The 17,251-nt window shown below is 51.2% G+C and overlaps 1 protein-coding gene across 4 annotated transcripts in view; it reads right to left on the bottom strand.

Annotated features, from left to right (window-relative positions):
• Positions 1-465: 465 nt before the first annotated feature.
• SEPTIN6 (septin 6) overlaps positions 466-17,251 on the bottom strand; it is a 64,106-nt gene continuing 47,320 nt past the window's right edge. For 3 of the 4 annotated variants that reach the window (XM_040628616.1, XM_040628599.1, XM_040628623.1), the window contains exons 7-10: positions 14,996-15,164; positions 11,556-11,688; positions 9,886-10,076; positions 466-3,482 (exon numbers count right to left, since the gene is read on the bottom strand). In XM_040628616.1, coding sequence (XP_040484550.1) covers positions 3,458-3,482; positions 9,886-10,076; positions 11,556-11,688; positions 14,996-15,164 — 518 coding nt within the window. In that variant the 3' untranslated portion in view covers positions 466-3,457. Of the gene's footprint in view, positions 3,483-4,038; positions 4,750-7,940; positions 7,985-9,885; positions 10,077-11,555; positions 11,689-14,995; positions 15,165-17,251 lie in introns of those variants that run through there. The other variant, XM_040628607.1, reaches the window with a different exon arrangement.

Below are 17,251 nucleotides of genomic sequence, written 5' to 3'. Positions count from 1 at the left end.
CCCCCCCCCCCCGCCAGACCCAGGACGTAAAGTCCTACTTGCTATCTATAGAACGCTTTTCGAGTCCTCAAGCACGGTCATATTCATGAATTTCCGGGATGCTCACATCACAGGATTAAATGAAAGAAGACATGCAGTGCGGAGTTCTTTTCCTTCAGGAATTAAAATTCACCAGAATCTTGTTTGTAGGATCTGGCGTTCCACTTCCTCCACGTTTTATCCTAGATGATAATCAGCTCAATGCATCAGTTAAATCCATGCTAATGAAGGAAAAGTAGAGGACTTCCTGCCCACCCCCTCCCCGCCCCGTGGGAACTGCAGTCCCAAATGGGGAGAGGGAGGCACAGCAGCCCACCTACGAAGATTGTATATGGGCTTGCCTCCCTGAGCTGCTTCAGTCACCCACTTGGAAGGCGGCCACCCACTCCACATCACCTAACGATTTAAGATCAGATCACACAGCCATTGAGCATTTCTTTGAATTTTATTGAAAATTGACATGGACATTAGAAAGGTATCAAGCTAAACAGTGCTGGTTTTGGGATGTTTCTCCTGGCGAATGAAAGCCCCAGAGGGGCGGTGACTGGTCACACTTCTGAGCAAAAAGAACAAAGGAGAAGAAAGGAAAAACACAGATTCTGGAAAACATGCAAAGAGGCTCTCTCAGGAGGCACCGGACAGTGGAATGGCAATGGTTGTAGGGATACACGGGAATGAGCCCGCTCACATGGTATTTTGATGCAAGTTAAGCCAATGAAATCAAGGCAGATTTATCAACACGGAAGTTCTCCTTGCAGATCCCAGGTTGAGCAGAAACCTCTCACAAAACCCCAACTGGCCCTGGAGGGTTGGATGGAGTAATTTTGCTCTTACTAAGCTTAAACCCCCTCCTGTCTCTCCCTTCCCCACCTGAGTGTGAGTGGGTCCATTTTCCCCCTTGTTGGGAAGCGGGGGTGGGGGGGTGTCTGCAGAAGGCCTGTGAGTGCTGAAGAGAGGACTGTCGCTTGACTTTCTCTTCCCATGTTCAGAAATGTTTAATAGTGGCCGTGGACAGTCAACCCATTGGACCGGAGGACTGGTGTTTTAGAAGGAAAACCGGGAAACTTGTGAACAGCACTTCCACACCCACAGCTGAGGTCTCCTGCCCCAGTCACTTACTTGGGTGAGTCGTCCTGCGGTTGTCTCTCTGAGGTTACATTTGGTCCATTCTCCAGCTCAGAAGGTTCTTTTCCTACCTTGGGTAGGTTAGGACAAGACATTTCCATTTAAAATACCATGTGAGCCAGGAGAGAGCTTTTTGCCTGGACACAGGGACACGGGAACACTTGTGGAGTGTGTGGCGTGTGTTATGTGCGCAGTTTGAGGGGAGAAGGGGATTGGTTGGTTTCTGGTTTGAGACAATATAATGGCAGTCTTCTCCTTTAGACTTAGTGCAGCTGCTGAAGACAAGATTAAAAAAAGCTGGAGAGGGAGAGAGAAAGAGAAAGAGAACATGAAATTAGCCAAAGAAAAAGGACATTCAAAGTAAGACAAGGCAAGGGGAGTGGGCAGTGTGGGGCAGCACAGATTATGCTTGGAGAAGACAGGTTAGAAAGGGGACCACCAACAGACCGTCACCACCGGGAAATCTGCTGAGAAGAGTTTAAGAACACCACACACCGGTTTGAAGCTTCTTGTTTTAATAAAAAAACAGCCACGTGTGAATGCCAAATGATTAAAAGCAAAACCAAAAGCCATCTGCACCGCAGCAAGAAAAAGCAAACCTCTTGCTTAAGAGAAATGGTGTGTGTGTGTGTGGTCACGTGTGGGGATTTTTCAGGAAAACCATTCCATTCCAGTCTGGGAAAATAAAAGCGCAGACCATTTCTAATGACTGGATTTGTTTCACCAGAAGTTAACAGAGTACTTAGGGTATTTTTTTAAAAAATAATTGTGTTAATTAAAAAGCTTCTTCACTGAAGGGGGAGAAAAAAAAATTTTGTCTACAGTGAGAAAAGCTACCCAGTAAAATAACTATTTTCATCCTTTTAATCAACTTTCTATAGGCCTTCTGTTCACTCGCAGGGTAGATGTTTTTGTTTACCAAACTTCCTTGAATACGAGGAATCGAGGAATCGTGTGAGTACCTGTTCACCCTCGCGTGCCTGGGCCGCAGTCCAGACTTCCAGGGAAGCTGACCGGCCAACAGGCACCGTCAGCAGAAACACTGGGCTCGGGAGCTGGCCTGGAGTCCCCAGCTTTGCCTGCCCTGCCCCCTTCATCCTCAGATAGCTTTCTATGGGGGCAGGGGAAACCCTCAAAGGCCCTGTAATGCCAATTATTCATTTTCTCAGAACAACATCAAAAGACCTTGGTCTCCAGCAACATAGAGAGGAACAGGTTGAATCCATTTGTGACACGAAGCCGGGGTCAGGAGGCACTGAATTTTGCCTGGCTTCTGCCGCAAAACAGCACTGGGACATCGGGGCCAGTCCCTCGACTTCTCTGGGTCTCCATTTCCTTTGGGTCGTAGCTGTTTGAGGGACCAAAATTTCTCCCTGGCCTGGACATTCCCGCCTAGGCCCGGATGTTCTCCCCAAGGCTGGCTGGCCGGCTACTACTTTCGAAGTTCTCGGAGCTCCTCAGGCCTCAAGTAGTTAATGTGTAAACAATGCAAATGAGAGCCCCCCCCCACTTGTGATGCAAATGATAACCCAGGGGAAATGGTGACCGGCTGCTTGGTTGAGTCTGAGATTCTTGGGAAAGAGCTATAACACTGGACACCGAGACATCAAAGCTGCCAGTGACATGTCTTTCCCAAGGAGACTTGCAGCCCTAATTTAGGGTCTCTCTGAGCTACTGACGGAGTATCCAGTTTTTGTTTTGTTTTGTTTTGAACCTCCGAGCATGGGGTCTCCTAACATGCTCCCCTAGGAGACTCGGATGTTTCTCAAGAAACTAGCTTATACTCCATCCTTGCCTCTGGCCACTAACCAATCGGTGACTCACCCAACAATACACATCAAAACTGCACTCTCGCTCTGCGGACTAGAACATTGAAAGCGTGTGCGTAGCTTCGCTTGTTTCTTCTACTTTTCGCTTCCTACAATTTATGATCTCTTATGGAAGAGAGGACAGCCCCTCCCCATTCTCAACACTTCAGAAAGCCCTGAAAATTTGGCATAGCCTGGTTTAAGTGTGCGTTTTGAGAAAAAGAAAGAGTGATCCAAAAAAAAAAAAAAAAACAAACCACCTCAAAAAAACAATAAAGAAGAAGAAGGTCATGATCAGTGCCAATGGACTCGGAGGCAGAATTCAGAAGATGAGGTGGGACTCAAAGTGGAAGTACATGGCAGGGGCGGGGGTGGGGGGGGGGGGGGCTGCTGCCTGCCCCCCCCCCATAGGAAAGCTGTCAGTTAAAATAGGAACCTTGGCTTAAAAGGCTAAATGGAGTCCAGTCCAGCTGTAGCGGGGGCTACTATTCAGTACACAGCCATGGATTACTGCAAAGGAAGGGCAGAGAAACGGCGCGTTAGCCACAGATCATTGCCAGGTGACCTTCAGCTCTCTCTCTCTCTCTCTCTTTCTCTCTCTTGCTGGCCAAACACCAAGGCCGCTGTACCTCATGGTCCTGACAGTGGAGGGCTCTCTACTTCAAAGGCGTTCCCAAAGCCACTATCAGATGGGCCCGTTATAAAAATTGGGGCTGGAATATCTTTTAAATATCACATCCTTAGACCGGAGATAAAGTCGGGGACCTTCTGAGACACAACACCTCTCCTCTCCTTCCCAGCTGATGGTCTCACCTCTTCTAANGGGGGGGGGGGCACATGCAAAATACAGATTAAAACTCATCCCACGCACCAAATAAACAGACTGGAAGACTCATCAGAGCAAAGCTGAAAACACTGCTCCTTTGACCATGCAGCTGGGCAGTTTGCAACATGAACCGGCGACTGAGCCTGCCTGAGTGGGATGGTGTGGGGCCCTAAGGGACATTACAGAGATACTGAGACACCTCAGAAGAATTCCAGAAGTCTATCATTGAAGACACTAGGCTGGTAATAATATTCAGGTTTATTCCCCCTTCTGCATTTGTGGGGTACCCAGAATTATAGAGAGCAGACATTTATGCTATTTTCTTCAGCAGTCATCTTTTCTGGAAAGGGCTTGTTCTGTCAATAAACTCGTTCTGGATTTTTAACACAACTTGAGTGCACTTACTTGGAGCAACTCAAAACTGGAAAAGGCTGGGCTGAGAGGCCAGAAGAAAAAGGCACCAGAGGATCTCCTTTTGGAGGCCTCTCAGAAGGGGCCATGGCTCCTGTCAGGGGTTGGGGGGGTCAGGGAAGCCCAGTGCATGGGGACTAACTGGGACTAACTGGCGCTTACCCAGGCATGGTGGAGGCAAATACTTCAGGGAAACAAGCAGCAATCAGAATTCGAACAGGGAAGCTGGTGGTGGAGAATAGCAGATGGGACCCTTGAACATGTTACACTCTGGCAAAGATGGCAGGGGAGTGGCTGGCGGGGGGGGGGGAGCAGGGGGGACTGGGATGCAGGAGGCATCTCCATTTCCGAGCCATGTGACTGCTGGCTTCTTGACCAGAGGCCAGACACCATCCTCAGACTCCCAGGCTTCTATAAACTTTGGCAGGAAGAGAGGGGAGGGCATGGGTCGTGTGCCCCCTCAGGCATGTTAAGGGGGAATTAGAGAAAGGGAGGCCCAGCTCTGTTGCGCAGGAAAAGGGCGTCTACAGGAAGCCCAAACTGAAAATGAAAAGAGAAGTTGGGTTAATGAATGGATGGATTAATGTACAACAACAACAACAAAAAAAAAAGGGTTAGAAGAAAATTGTCGTGGTGACTAATGGATAAATTAGAATATAGCTATGTTAGAATAAGGTCTTATTGCATTGGCTCCTGGGAACATGCTTTCTCTCTCACACACCCCCACACACCTCTGAGTGGCAGTAGAGTGCCATTAGCTAAGCAAAATAATTATCAACAGCCAGGAGAATATTTTCTCTCTTCCTAATTACCGGGTCCTAATGCTCCCCCACCCAGACACCGTCCAGGAGTCCGGTCAGCAAATCTCCAGGGGGCCTCAGGCCGCTGGGCAGAGCGCCAGGCTCTCGGCCACGGATTGCCTTGTCCCACAGGGAAAACAGAGGCGGTGGAGGGATCTCCTCAGGTAGACTTTGGAGCAGCCCCAGTTAGCTAACTGGTACCCCGGGGCAAGACTGTTTGAGAAGTATCTGGAGACGGCTGAGGGGTCTGCAGTAGGGTCCAGACCACAGTGTCCTGAAAATCTGAACTACGGCAATCCATTTTGGGTACACATTTACCTCATTACATCAAGGCTATCAGATGTCTGGGAAGGCTGTCAAAAGCACATGTGTATGGGAGTATGTTTGTACAGTCACTTCCTCAGAGCGAATACATCCACACAGCTCTCCACACACGCACCTCTACTCTCTCTCATAGCCATTTATGCCAGGAATTAGTTCTGCACTCCTCTTCCAACTCTGCCGCTAACTCACTGTGTGAGCCTTGGTAAGTCTCTGAAATTCCCCACTCCTCCATGCGCTCATCCTGCAAACTGAAGATTATTCCTTTCTTCTCTACCTCACAGGATTGTTGTAAGATGAAAATAATGTCATCTGGAGAAGCACTTCAAAAAGTATCAAAATGCCACACGAACGCTCACCTCTTATTCTAGTCTTTGTCTACTGCCCAGGGGAAGGGAGACCTAAACAACATGGCGACGGCCTATGTTCTGGGCTGCGCGGGAAGGCGGACATATTTTGATCTGTGTATCCTGTCCACATACGGTGCGCACACCCCCCCCCCGAATGGGCCAAGGGGCCAGTAACCATTGAGATACAGTATCGGCAACTGGGCAACTGCACAGGGGTCCCAGAGGAATTTCTCTTACAATTGCGGAGAGCGGCCCCTAGCGCCTCCAGCAATTTCAAAACCAGTGAGGAACAGAGAGCCTCCCTCAGCCCACACTCCAGTTAATAAGGGGTGGCCTTTGTGATCCGCCCCTGGAATGAGGGCCTTGGGGAGGGGACAGGCTGCCTTTGTGGCTTTCGGGTCCCCTGGAGCCAAGGCCTCCCTCCCTTATTTGGTTTGGAACCGCTCTTGTGGTCTGCTGGGGAAAAGCCTGCCAGGAAAAGCCAATCTACTTGGGGTTCGGGTGGCCTGTTCCCACTGGTTGCCAATTGCCTCTCACTTGTACAGCATGGCTTTAATTATAGTTTTGCCAGAATTCATTTTCGTAATGGCTACTAACAATGATTGACTCAGGGAAACCTGAACCAAATTGTTTCTGGCCACGTGCGTCGCCACCAGAGTCAAGTGAAATCTACCAGCATTCATCTTTCCTGCGCTCCTCGCTGAAAACGGGGGAACAAATGAACGGAGCCCCTAGAGGTGTCGGACACTTTGTTGGAGACACGAGAGCCACGGCAGTGGACAGACCGAGGAATCCAAAGTCTTCCCAAACGGAGATTCGCAGTTTAATTCCTGTCAACTAACAGGGGCACCAAGACTTGCCTTTAAGCCAGACAATAAATCATTGCATTGTTCTTTTAGGGTTGTTTCCTTTGGCCCAGTTTCAGGGGCCTGATGTTTCAGAAGCCTCTGTGAACTTCCTCTTGGAGATTTGCTTGAAAGTAGGATGTTTTGCCAACTGCCCGAAGTCCCCAGGGCCAACAGCTATAGCTTTGGCAACTAACAGCAGGTTCTCCATTTAAATCATAAATTACATTGGTGAGTGGGGAGAAGGCTGCTCGATATTTTATATTCCCTGACCCAAACAAACCAAAGGTAAAAGGCATTTATGAGACAACCGGGGCATTTGGAACGCCGACTAGAAATGTGATGTTAACAAATTATGCATTTGGTAGGTGTGGTAATGGTGGCGCTGTGGTTATGGGTTTAAGAGTCATTATCTCTTAGAGATACAGGCTAAAGTATTTACAGATGAAATGATATGGCTTTTGCTTTACAATAATCCAGCAAATTTGGGATAATGGATGAGACGGTATTGGCCATATGTTGAGAATTGCCTGGGGGCTGGGTTGTGGGCACTCTCTTCTCTCTTATTCCTGTGTGGAAGTTTCTATGGTAAAGTTTAAAAAATAGCAATAAGCCTAATTATGTGGAACATACTTATGTTCCCTCCCTACCTATTGAGTCTAGAAGAATAGATAGAAGGTGCTTACTCTTTGCTATAATCAACATATAAACCACATGATATCAAGGACGCATGATTCACTCTGTAGACCTAAGAGCCCTCAGGAATCCGTGCTATCAAAGGTTACCCATTTACCTTCTTATCAAAGGTGTTCACGCAGCTGCTGAATGAAATGTAAGGAAATCTCTATAATGTTGGAAATCTCTTCATTTTCTTCCACTTTTATTATAGGTTTTTTGGGGGGAGGGGCACACAGCCAAAGGAAATTTGAGAACTTAAACCCCTCGGATAAGAAACAGCCACCAGAGGGAAATAGAGAAGCACGTTTCCGTTGACTTGGAACATTCCCAAACCTGGGGGTCAACGCCAACTGTGACATTACAGGACAGACTAGCGGGCCCATTGATTTCCCTCGTCACTACCTGCTAGTTAATTTTGAAAGCAATGATTAGGGCGCTTTTAAGAAAAAAGAACGGCCAAGAGTGAAACCTCAGCTACTGATCGCAGGACCCACCTATGCTACTCAACCGTTCTAGTGGCAAGTCTGGAAACACTCTGCTTGTCACCGCGCAGGCAAACATTCCACATGTACACTGGAGACTACAGCAAACTGTTTCTTAATCCTGTCAGTCACAAGAGCTAGGACAGTGAAGCAGCTTCTTTCGTGATTAGGTATGTGTGTTGGGCGGGGAGCGGGGTTTGGGGAGATGTGTTCTAGAAGCCACCGCCAGTTCTATTTAGAGTTAATAAAGCTTACCAGGACCTGGGTCTCATGCAGCATGCAGCAAACAGCAGAGTTAACTGTAAAACAGTAAGAGCTGATGAAGATGGAGGGAGCTTGAGGAGAGATCCAATATTATGAGTTGACACCAACAATGAAGGATTAGCCATCGAAGGAAATGAGGAAGAGTGGGGGCGGGGGAGAGGGAGGGCGGGCTGGTAGGGACCCCAGAAACACCAGTACTCTTTCTTAACCTCTGGAGAGACACGTCTCCCTACGTAGGGTCTTCTGCCTGGAATGGGAGTGGGGGGATCAGTCCATGTGAGACCACTGGGAGAGAGAGCCTGGTCTGGGAGGAACTTGCACTGAACATCTGACTAGGGAATATTTATAGTTTAGTGCCAGTGGGGTCCAAACAAAGGAATCTCCTAATTCCAGCGAGCAGGCTGTGACGCTGCCCCAGGGACTGAGGTAACAAATATCCCAGGCCAAGAAGGCAGCGGGTTAGAGCTGGAAGACAAATTTAGTTTTTTCTGATCTTAAAAATAGGAACCCGTTCCTGCTGGTGTCTCACACACGACTCCAGGTCAGTTAATATACGGTGTGTCCAAAGCGGCCTTTTTCTGGCTAGTTAAACTTTATCCATCAGGTTACCACCGAAACAAGTTCATTAGTCAGTGAATCTGACACAAAGCGTGGTGACTCAGTAGCAAACATCTCTGGACTCATGGGTGAAAATGTTCAAATTACGCTTCTGAATAAATGGATTGCAAAACCGAGTGCCTTCAAATAGTAACTATTCTACTGTTATACCCAAGTCACTGTTTTATTTCTAAGAGATCAGCCAGGCACAGAGGAAAGGAAGAGGTTTCCTCCTTCTGGCAGCCATCCCAGAGTTGAGTCAGGAACAAGTCGCTAAGAACAGAAGGCAAAGACCATGGACACCTTTCGGATCCTCAGGCCCCTTTGGTAAGGACATGGCCCAGCACTCCACGTGAGGGCTCCCCGCGTCACACTGCACAAGCGGCTAGAGCACAGGGGACCCCTGGACGGTTTCCCGGTGCTTCACAGGTCCCACGGGAAATCCTTTCCTCTCCTCTGGCTCTGGATGAGGAACGGGGAGCTTGGGCCAGCAGAGCCCGGAGTCAGCTCGGGGTTACGGACCCACATGGAAGCAGGAGTCCGCGCTGTCCTGCCTCACCAGATACCGGGGGGATGGACAGACTCTACAGCCACTGCCCAGCCTGAGGATGGGGCACATGAGTCTACTAGCATCTGGGGGCTCCCCACCAAGTCCTCAGCACCCCAGGCCAGGAACAATGAAACGGCCAAGAGGGAGGGATGCCACAGAGTGGGAGACCCCGACTGGGCTGCAGCCTTCAGTAAGAGCTGTTCAACTGCTGGCTGCAGCTAAGTGAGAATGGGGTTGGGGGGCTACAGGCACGGGGAGGTGAACACCCCAGACACGGGATGAACACGCAGGCCAGTAAGCCAGATCAGCGCCAACCTCTTGAGGGAGAAAGAGGGTGTCCAGAGGCTTCTGCTAAGGCGCCCTCTCCCCTTTATCCTCTAGCTGTCCTTCTCCTTCACCTCTTTCTTACACCTCCGCAGATCTCATGGTTTCCTCCTTTCTTTCTCACCTCCCACGTTCCCTTTGCCTCTCTTCTGTCCCTCCCTCTCCACCTACCTGGAGCTTACAGGGCTTTCCCAAGCAGCTGAGTGGAGGCGCCAGGCCCCTGGGACCACAGGCCCCCCTACTCTCGCCCCCGGGACCACAGGCCCCCCTACTCTCAGTTCCCCAAACTCAGGGGACACAGAGACCAGTTATAGGGACCCAAACGCAAAACACACCTGTCAGCCCACAGATCACCTCTGGCCCCCAGCCCTCAGCACCCCCCTCTGCCCCCCCAGTCTCCAGGCCCTGTGCTGAGGGGACGAGCAGGAGGAGGAAGCCAGAACCCCAGAACAGCCTACCACTTACTTTTTCTTCTCTTTGTCCCTCTTCAGAGTCTGTGAGCCTCCAGCCTGGGAGCCCTGGGACTGGAGCAGCTCAGCCGCCGTCTTTCTCTGTTTGAAGGCGTTGACTTCATCGTCCAGGCATTTCTTCTTATCCTCCAGCTTCTTCTTCTCGTCCTGGTGCAGTTTCTTCAGACGGTCAAACTTCTCGTGCAGCTGGCAGGGAAGCACAGGGAGTCTGAGGAGCGGCCTCCCTGGGAGCAGCTCCTCTCGGAGCAGAGCCCAGGGCGGCTGGGGACCGGTGGGACCCGGGGACCTCAGGAGACATTTCTGCCAGGGACCGCTCTGATAGCACCAAAGGGCACAGTGTTCGGGGTAGGTCCCTTTCCTGCCACTTCACCTCCACGTTTCTGCTCTTGAATGTGGTCAGGGAACTATTATTAATGAATATTAATTAATAATTAGTATCAAGAACTATGCTGTTATTATTGGTATTCTATGAGGGAACAGAAGGTCAGAGAAGTGAAGGACTTTGCCCAAGGTTAACCCATGCTTCGGAGGATTATATAGCGAGATGGCCCAATATGAGAGGGGGCCCCTGCCTTTCCCTCCCCGCTGTGGTCAAGGAGCATCGCCATGGGTTGCAGAGAAAACTTCAGCAATGCCAAAGCTGGTCAGAGAAAATACCTGTCCTCAGACATGGGAGGAGATGAAGGCATTTGATAAAATGCAGTGAGTGCAGAGACCTCAGCTTTGACCAAGGGGAGACTCAGCTAGCCCTGAATAGAACCAGACACCCCAAGGAGCACGGTAAGAATATTCTGGCACGCCACTGTGCTAACAAACTGGAATGTGATAAAGGACCCTGAAGACTAAGAGCAGACCAAGCATAACCTCACTTGCTTTTGAGGGTTCTGGAGAGAATTTAGGATTCCACAGCACTCGAAGCATATCATGGAGGAGGGCGGGTCTCTGGGTCCTACAGGTATTTGGGACTGCCACTTAGTAATGGGTGGTGGACGACAGGCTTGCTGCGTAGACCAGCTTCTACTAGTCCCTGGGGGTAGGGTGGTGGAAGCTGTGGCCGTCCGTTGCTCTAACCTGGCTTTTGTTCACTGGACTTTCACTCATTTACCTTTAAGATCCCCTCACGTCTCCTCCCAAAGTACTGGGTGACATTTTTCTTTTGAAAAGTGAAACTGAAAAAAAAAATCAATATCCACGCCATGGACTTGGTCTTGATTCTTGAGCTGCGTTGCCCAATGGAACTTTCTGTGGTGATGGAAATGTTCTATGGCTGTGCTGTCCAATACGATAGCCGCTAGTCGCAGGGGGACAGCATCTGAAATGTGGCTAATGCGACTGAGGAACTGAGTTTTAAGTTTTATTTAATTGTAATCCGTCTGAGTGTAAACAGCCACATGTGGCTGGTGGCTACTGTGTGAGAGAGCCGGCTCCAGGGAACGAAGTAACAGGGAATGAGAACACATCCACGCCTTGGGGAACGGGGGATCAAGAAGACAGATCTCACCTCGCCGCCCTAGGTGCCAGCCAAGGCAGGTCTGCTCAGGCCGGCCCCACTCCTGCCTGGAAGCTTCGAGGCTCTGACGGGCTGTGCCCTCGGGGCAGAAGCCCCTGCCTCATCCAAGCTCAGCCCCCTCTTCCTGCCTGCTGGGCAGTCAGGGTCACATTTACCTCTTTCTCTGCCTCTTTAAGTTCAGCTTCTTTCTCTTTGACCCTCTGGACGAACATCTGTCTCATCTCCTCTTCTTTTTTCTGGAGCTCCCCTAGGAACTCGTTCCTTTTGGCCTCGTATGTCTCCTGTAAGCTGCGAACACGGTCAGGTTAATTCCCCTCCCTTTGGAATGGCTCCTATTCAATGAAAACTGGCCCCAGTGATCCTCCCTGGGTCCCCCTCCCCCCCTTTCCCCAATTCTGGACGTGCAAAAACAGAAGCACAAAGCTGCAGGCAGCTGGCCTGGCATGTGACAGCAGGGTCATGGGCTGCTTGCGGGGGCCAGGGCAGCCCTGGGGAACTGACAAGATCCTTGGAACTGGAAGTGACTCAGAACATCTGCTTCTCCACCCTGGTCACACAGATGAGGAAAGAGGACCAGAGAGGTGAGGTGATCTTCTCAGGACCACACGGCTAGGTAGAGGCAAGGCAGGGACCAGAAGCTGGGTCTCTCATCTCTTAATCTGGGTCCTTCCTCTGAACCGGGCTCCCAGGTCCTGGCTCTGAAACTGGCCACATTAATGAACTATTGCAAAAAACACTTGGTGAGACTCCATCGCATGCTAGACACAGGACTAAGTGACACTATGCTAGTCATTCAACATCTAGAGCCAACAGCCACTGGGCGCGCCATCAAGGAACGCACGGTCTACTGGGAGATGTCCGGGCCGAGTCTCCCCGCCCCCAGCCTCAGTTTTAAAGCAACAGGAGTCAGCCCAGTGAAGAAGAGGAAGACTCATGCTCCGAAGAGGGCAGCAGGTGGAAGGGCACATGTGGAGCCAGGACGATGTACTTGGGGAGCCAGGCATAGTCCAACACGGCTCCAGACGATGGTGGAAGCTGTGGAGTAGAGGGAGGTGAGGTCTCGAGTCCAGCAGGAGAGAGCCGGTGTCGGATGTCGTATTACAGGCCTGGTCATTTATCCACTGCAGGGTTGCAAGCAGGAGGACTGACTTCATGCAATTTGAAAATGAGAAAGACCACTCCGGCTGTTGCGTGAAGGACAGACTTCCCCACAATCCAAATAAGAAATGTTGGGATCTCTCACTCCCACAAGAAAGATGTAAAACAGAAAGAGATCTTGCCATTTGCCATGATATGGATGGAGCCGGGGGGTGTAAGCCTAAGTAAACAAGTCAGTCAGAGAAAGACAAACGCCGCGTGATTTCACTCAAATGTGCAATTTAAGAAACAACACAAACGAATGAAGAAAAAGGAGAGACAAACCAAAAAAACCCAGGCCCCTAAATACAGAAAATTATCCATGAGTGGTTGCCGGGAGGGGAGGTGTTGGGGGGAGGTGGGTGGGGGACGGAGGAACTAGAATAAGCAAGAAACGGTGGGGTCTGAACGTTAAGGGCTGGTCGGGATGGAGGATTTGGGGGAACTTAAGAAACAGTGAGGGAAGCAGAACTCCTAGGACTTGGAAGGACTTTAAACTAATTCGGGTTTTTTGGCTTGGGCAACCAGGCAGACGGTGGACCTGGGAACACTGGGAAAGGGGCGTGTTTACGAGGGAAGAAGATGAACTGAAGCTTAGACTGCTGCTCTTGGAGGTACGTCCTCCGTGGGACGTCTGAGTGAGAATATCCGGTGGGCAGTTGGAGCAGTAGGTTTGGAGCTCAGAAATATGATTTTGGCGGGGGAGTCATCTCTTTCTAGGCGGCAAGTAGGGCTGATCGTAGAAAGAACCTGCCGCCAAGAGAACACAGAGTGACAGGAGCAGAGATCCTAGGAAGGAACCCCGGGGCACACCCATGCTTAGAGGAGTGAGCTGAAGAAAAGGTGCCTGCCAATGAGGCCCAGAAGGGGTAGCGAGAGAGAGGGACTCGACACAGCCAGGCAGTGCGAGAAAAGCCAAAGGCAGAGAGAATTTCAGGACAGAGGTGGTGGGGAGGAATATCGAACGAGACACTGAAATAAAAAAAGATGGGACTCAGAGGCCCCATCATAACTGGCCGTGAGTATGTGATTGCTGACCTCGGAGAGAAGCATTTCAGAGGCGCAGTGGGGGCAGAAGCCAGTAAGTACAAATCACTCTTCCTCTTTCCCACCAGAGCCAAGCTTCTGGAAAGGGCAGGGGATGGCGAGGAGGAGGAGTTAAGGGAGCGTCTCTTCGGAATGAAGGAGCCAGGGCAGAGGGTGAAGACTCCGGTAACAGGTGTTCGGGACGGAGCAAGAGGCGCGGAGGGGACTAGAGATGAGCAGACAGAGGCATACCTCCTCCCCGCAGATGCAGATTAAAGCTGTGGGACGGGGGCGCCTGGGTGGCTCGGTCAGTGAAGCCGCTGCCTTCGGCTCAGGTTATGATCTCAGGGTCCTGGGATCGAGTCCCGCATCGGGCTCCCTGCTCAATGGGGAGCCTGCTTTTCCCTCTGCCTCTGCCCCTTCCTCTCCCCCTGCTTGTGCTCGCTCTCTCTCCTCTCTCTGACAAATAAATCATTTTTTTATAAAAAGGCTGTGGGAGGGGAAGGAGAGAGAAAACTGAGGGAGTGCCCACCAGAGAGGTGAGCACAACTTTCTCCACCCCCAGGAGCTCCGGCAGTCCCTGTTCCTGAAGGTGAGCGAGTCCACCCCCTCTAGAATGAGGCATCCCTGCAGGACCGGCCACGCTCTGCCCCTAGGCTGGCTTCGTCCTGGGAACAGGTACTGCGGGATCTCAGGGGCCATCTGAAAGCCTTCTTGGCCCACAAGCGTCCCCCTCACTTCCTAATTGAGGCGCGACACTTCCTGACAGGGGACTCAGCTGTAATAAAGGTCACCACATGGTGATTTCAAGTGTGGGACTTATGTTACGCATCACACAGACGGATCAGACGATGGTACTTGGCTGGCCTATGGCTCCTGTAGGCACAGTAAACTGCTTTCGAAAACATTCCTCTTGTCTGAAAGCATCTCAGATTCTGCTTTGAGAAGTATGTCAAGGATTATTAACATCCGGCGGTCGAAACAAAACGTGTCCCCGAACCCAGACCCTAAGGACAGTGCCTGAAGAGCGTGAAGGTCACCAACACATGTGCAATGACTGCTACCTGCTCCCATCATCTGGGCTTGACAAGGGGAAGGAGGGGAAGGAGCAGATTGGAAATCTGGCAGGGCAGCCGGAGTCTGAAGAAGAAAGCGGGCCGGAGGACGGGCACAGGCTGCCACGTTGTAGAACAAAACCTCAGCTCAGGGGTCCTCTCCGGCACAGGTGACCACAGCCCGTGTGCGCTCGTGTGTGTGTGTGGCAGGGAGCCCGTGGGCCTCGTGCTCTGGGCCTCCTCCCTGGCCCAGCGCTCAGCGAGCCCCCCGCCCACCACGGCAGGTAGAAGGGGCGGGGACAGCCCTGCGGGTCTAGGTCCGGGTCCCTGGGTCTCGCCTCCCCGTGGGAACTGTCCCGGGCCGGCCAGCGGGGTACCTGAAGGGTTTGCTGTCGGGGTCGGTGTCCTTGAAGCCCATCTCCTCCAGCTTGCAGCGGCGGTAGAGCTCGTAGTGCCGGCTGTGGGTCTGCTCCCGGAGGTCCTCCATGTTCACCCGGATCAGCATCTCCCGCAGCTTCACGAAGTCGCAGTGCGCCTCGTTCTCGACTGCGCGGCGGGGGAGGGGGATTGAAAGCGCCCTGAGAGGCAGGCCAGGAGCGGCGGAAATGGACGAATCCCTCTCGGCCACACGGCCTTTCCACCTGTGTATGTGCAGGCTGCGAATGTGCCTCCCGATGCCCTTTCCCATGGAAAACGCGCACGGAAAGTTACAAGGCTGACAGTAATGGGAAATCGCAAGACCATAAAAAAATATCTAAGAAGACCTTCAGTGGTGCCTCAACCCAAACGCACCGATCAGACCCTCACGGGAATGTTTATTTGCTCTGCGCCCCGTTTAGGCTCGTGGCAAAGGCACGTTCAGCCGTCTGTCCAATAAACAGTTGCGGCATCTCTGCTCCCAGTATCGTGTGAGGCACCGGGAGTTCAGAAATGAAGTCATGGAGTCTGGCCCTAAGGAGCTTACAGCTGGAGTGGAAGAATGGATGCAAAGAGGTGAATAGAATACAAGGCAAAAATGAGCACAATGGAGGTCTACGCAATGCCAGCCCAGCAGAGGGGGGCCTGAGGTGCCCCCGCAGAGCGAAGGCTTCACCAGAGAGGCAACCCTCAGGATGACTCTTGAGGGAAGGAGCAGAATTTACCAGGCAGATCAGGAAATAGTCCACGCAAGGTCTCAATACGGTTAGGCAAGGTTATGTGGCTTGCGAGTTGCGTCTGGGCTCGAAATGCAGGCGAGCTGAAGGAGAGGCAGATGCCAAGGAGAGCAGGTACCAAGTCTCCAGAACAAAGGGAAGGAACTAGGCCATCTATAGATAGCAGTGACCAGGAGGGGTGTGGACCCAGGTGTGGCCCATCTGGATGGTAGGTCGTAGCTTGAAAGGAGGTGTTTTTTAGAGGGTGGATAATGGCCTGACAGCAGCAATGATGACCGAGACAAAGTGGACCCCACTTTCCGGCCCAAAAGAACAAGTCCCCTTGTCAAAAGAGTACGGCAAAGGTCTGCATTTGGGGCAGTGGCTGAGAAGGACAGAAACAGAGACCAAATCATAGCAAAGTGGACTTCTGGTTGGAACACAAGACTGTGAGCAGTGCTCTGGCGTGTCCCTCCAAGCATGGCGTCCCCGGGCTGTGGTGGGGGTGTCTGGCCTGACCATGTGGGGACAGTGGTGTCTGAGATGATGAACCGGCCTAGTCACCCTAGCTTCTGTCTTTCAGGGCCTGGGAGAGAGGCGTGGGGACAGGGAGGGGGTCTGGGATGACAGGGTGGGCCACAGTAGCAGCAGACTGTCTCGTGGCCATCGGTGTGACCTTTCCAAAACTCACATCAGCTCACATAACCCCTCTGCTTAAGACCCATTCCCTTGGGACACTGAGCTGGCTCAGTGGGAAGAGCACGCAACCCTTGATCTTGGGGTCGTGAGTTTGAGCCCCACATTGGGTGTAGAGATTACTTAAAAAGTGAAACTTTTAGAAAATTAAAAAAAAAAAAAGACCCATTGCCTTGCAGATAAAGACCCTTGCTGTCATAGAACATAAGCTAATATGAAAAATCACATTGGTAACTGGCAACTTCTCGGGACCAGCTCTTCCTTCATCTCTCCGGACAGTAATCCCTGGTGGCGGGTCAGAAGGACTGACTCCAAGGTCACTCGAACAGAACAGTGAACTCCAACTTATACGAAAAACCTCGAAAAACCCCTTTGTTGGTTAGGTGTACGCGATCTAAATTGGAGGAAGTCACTGGAACCACGTCTGCTGGTTTCTCCTCATTTTCCTCCAGGCTCCTGTCTCTCAGACCACAAACTCATTCCCAGTTAGGACTGTGGGTCCAGGGACCATTCACAAATGTTCCTAGCAGAGCATCTCGGCCCCAGACGGCAGAGAAGACCAAAATTTAGCACAGCTCCGATAACCATCTTGCCCTACCTATGGAAAAATCCAGCAATCACTGCCAGCCTTGTATGCGAGCGAGGTGGACAACTTCCCACCCACTTCCCAGGCCTTGCTTTATCCACAGAACTGACTAGTTCCACGGGTAACTTACCACGTGTCAGGCAGACCACGAAAGGAAGTTTCCTGAGTGTATATACATCTGTTTTGAAACTGTATAATAATTATATATATAGAAATAA

This window comes from Ursus maritimus, assembly GCF_017311325.1.
Source record: "Ursus maritimus isolate PB19 chromosome X unlocalized genomic scaffold, ASM1731132v1 scaffold_X1, whole genome shotgun sequence".
Lineage (NCBI taxonomy): Eukaryota > Metazoa > Chordata > Mammalia > Carnivora > Ursidae > Ursus > Ursus maritimus.
The sequence above is the reverse complement of the archived record's forward strand: the minus strand, read 5'-3'. Positions and strand labels throughout refer to the sequence as shown.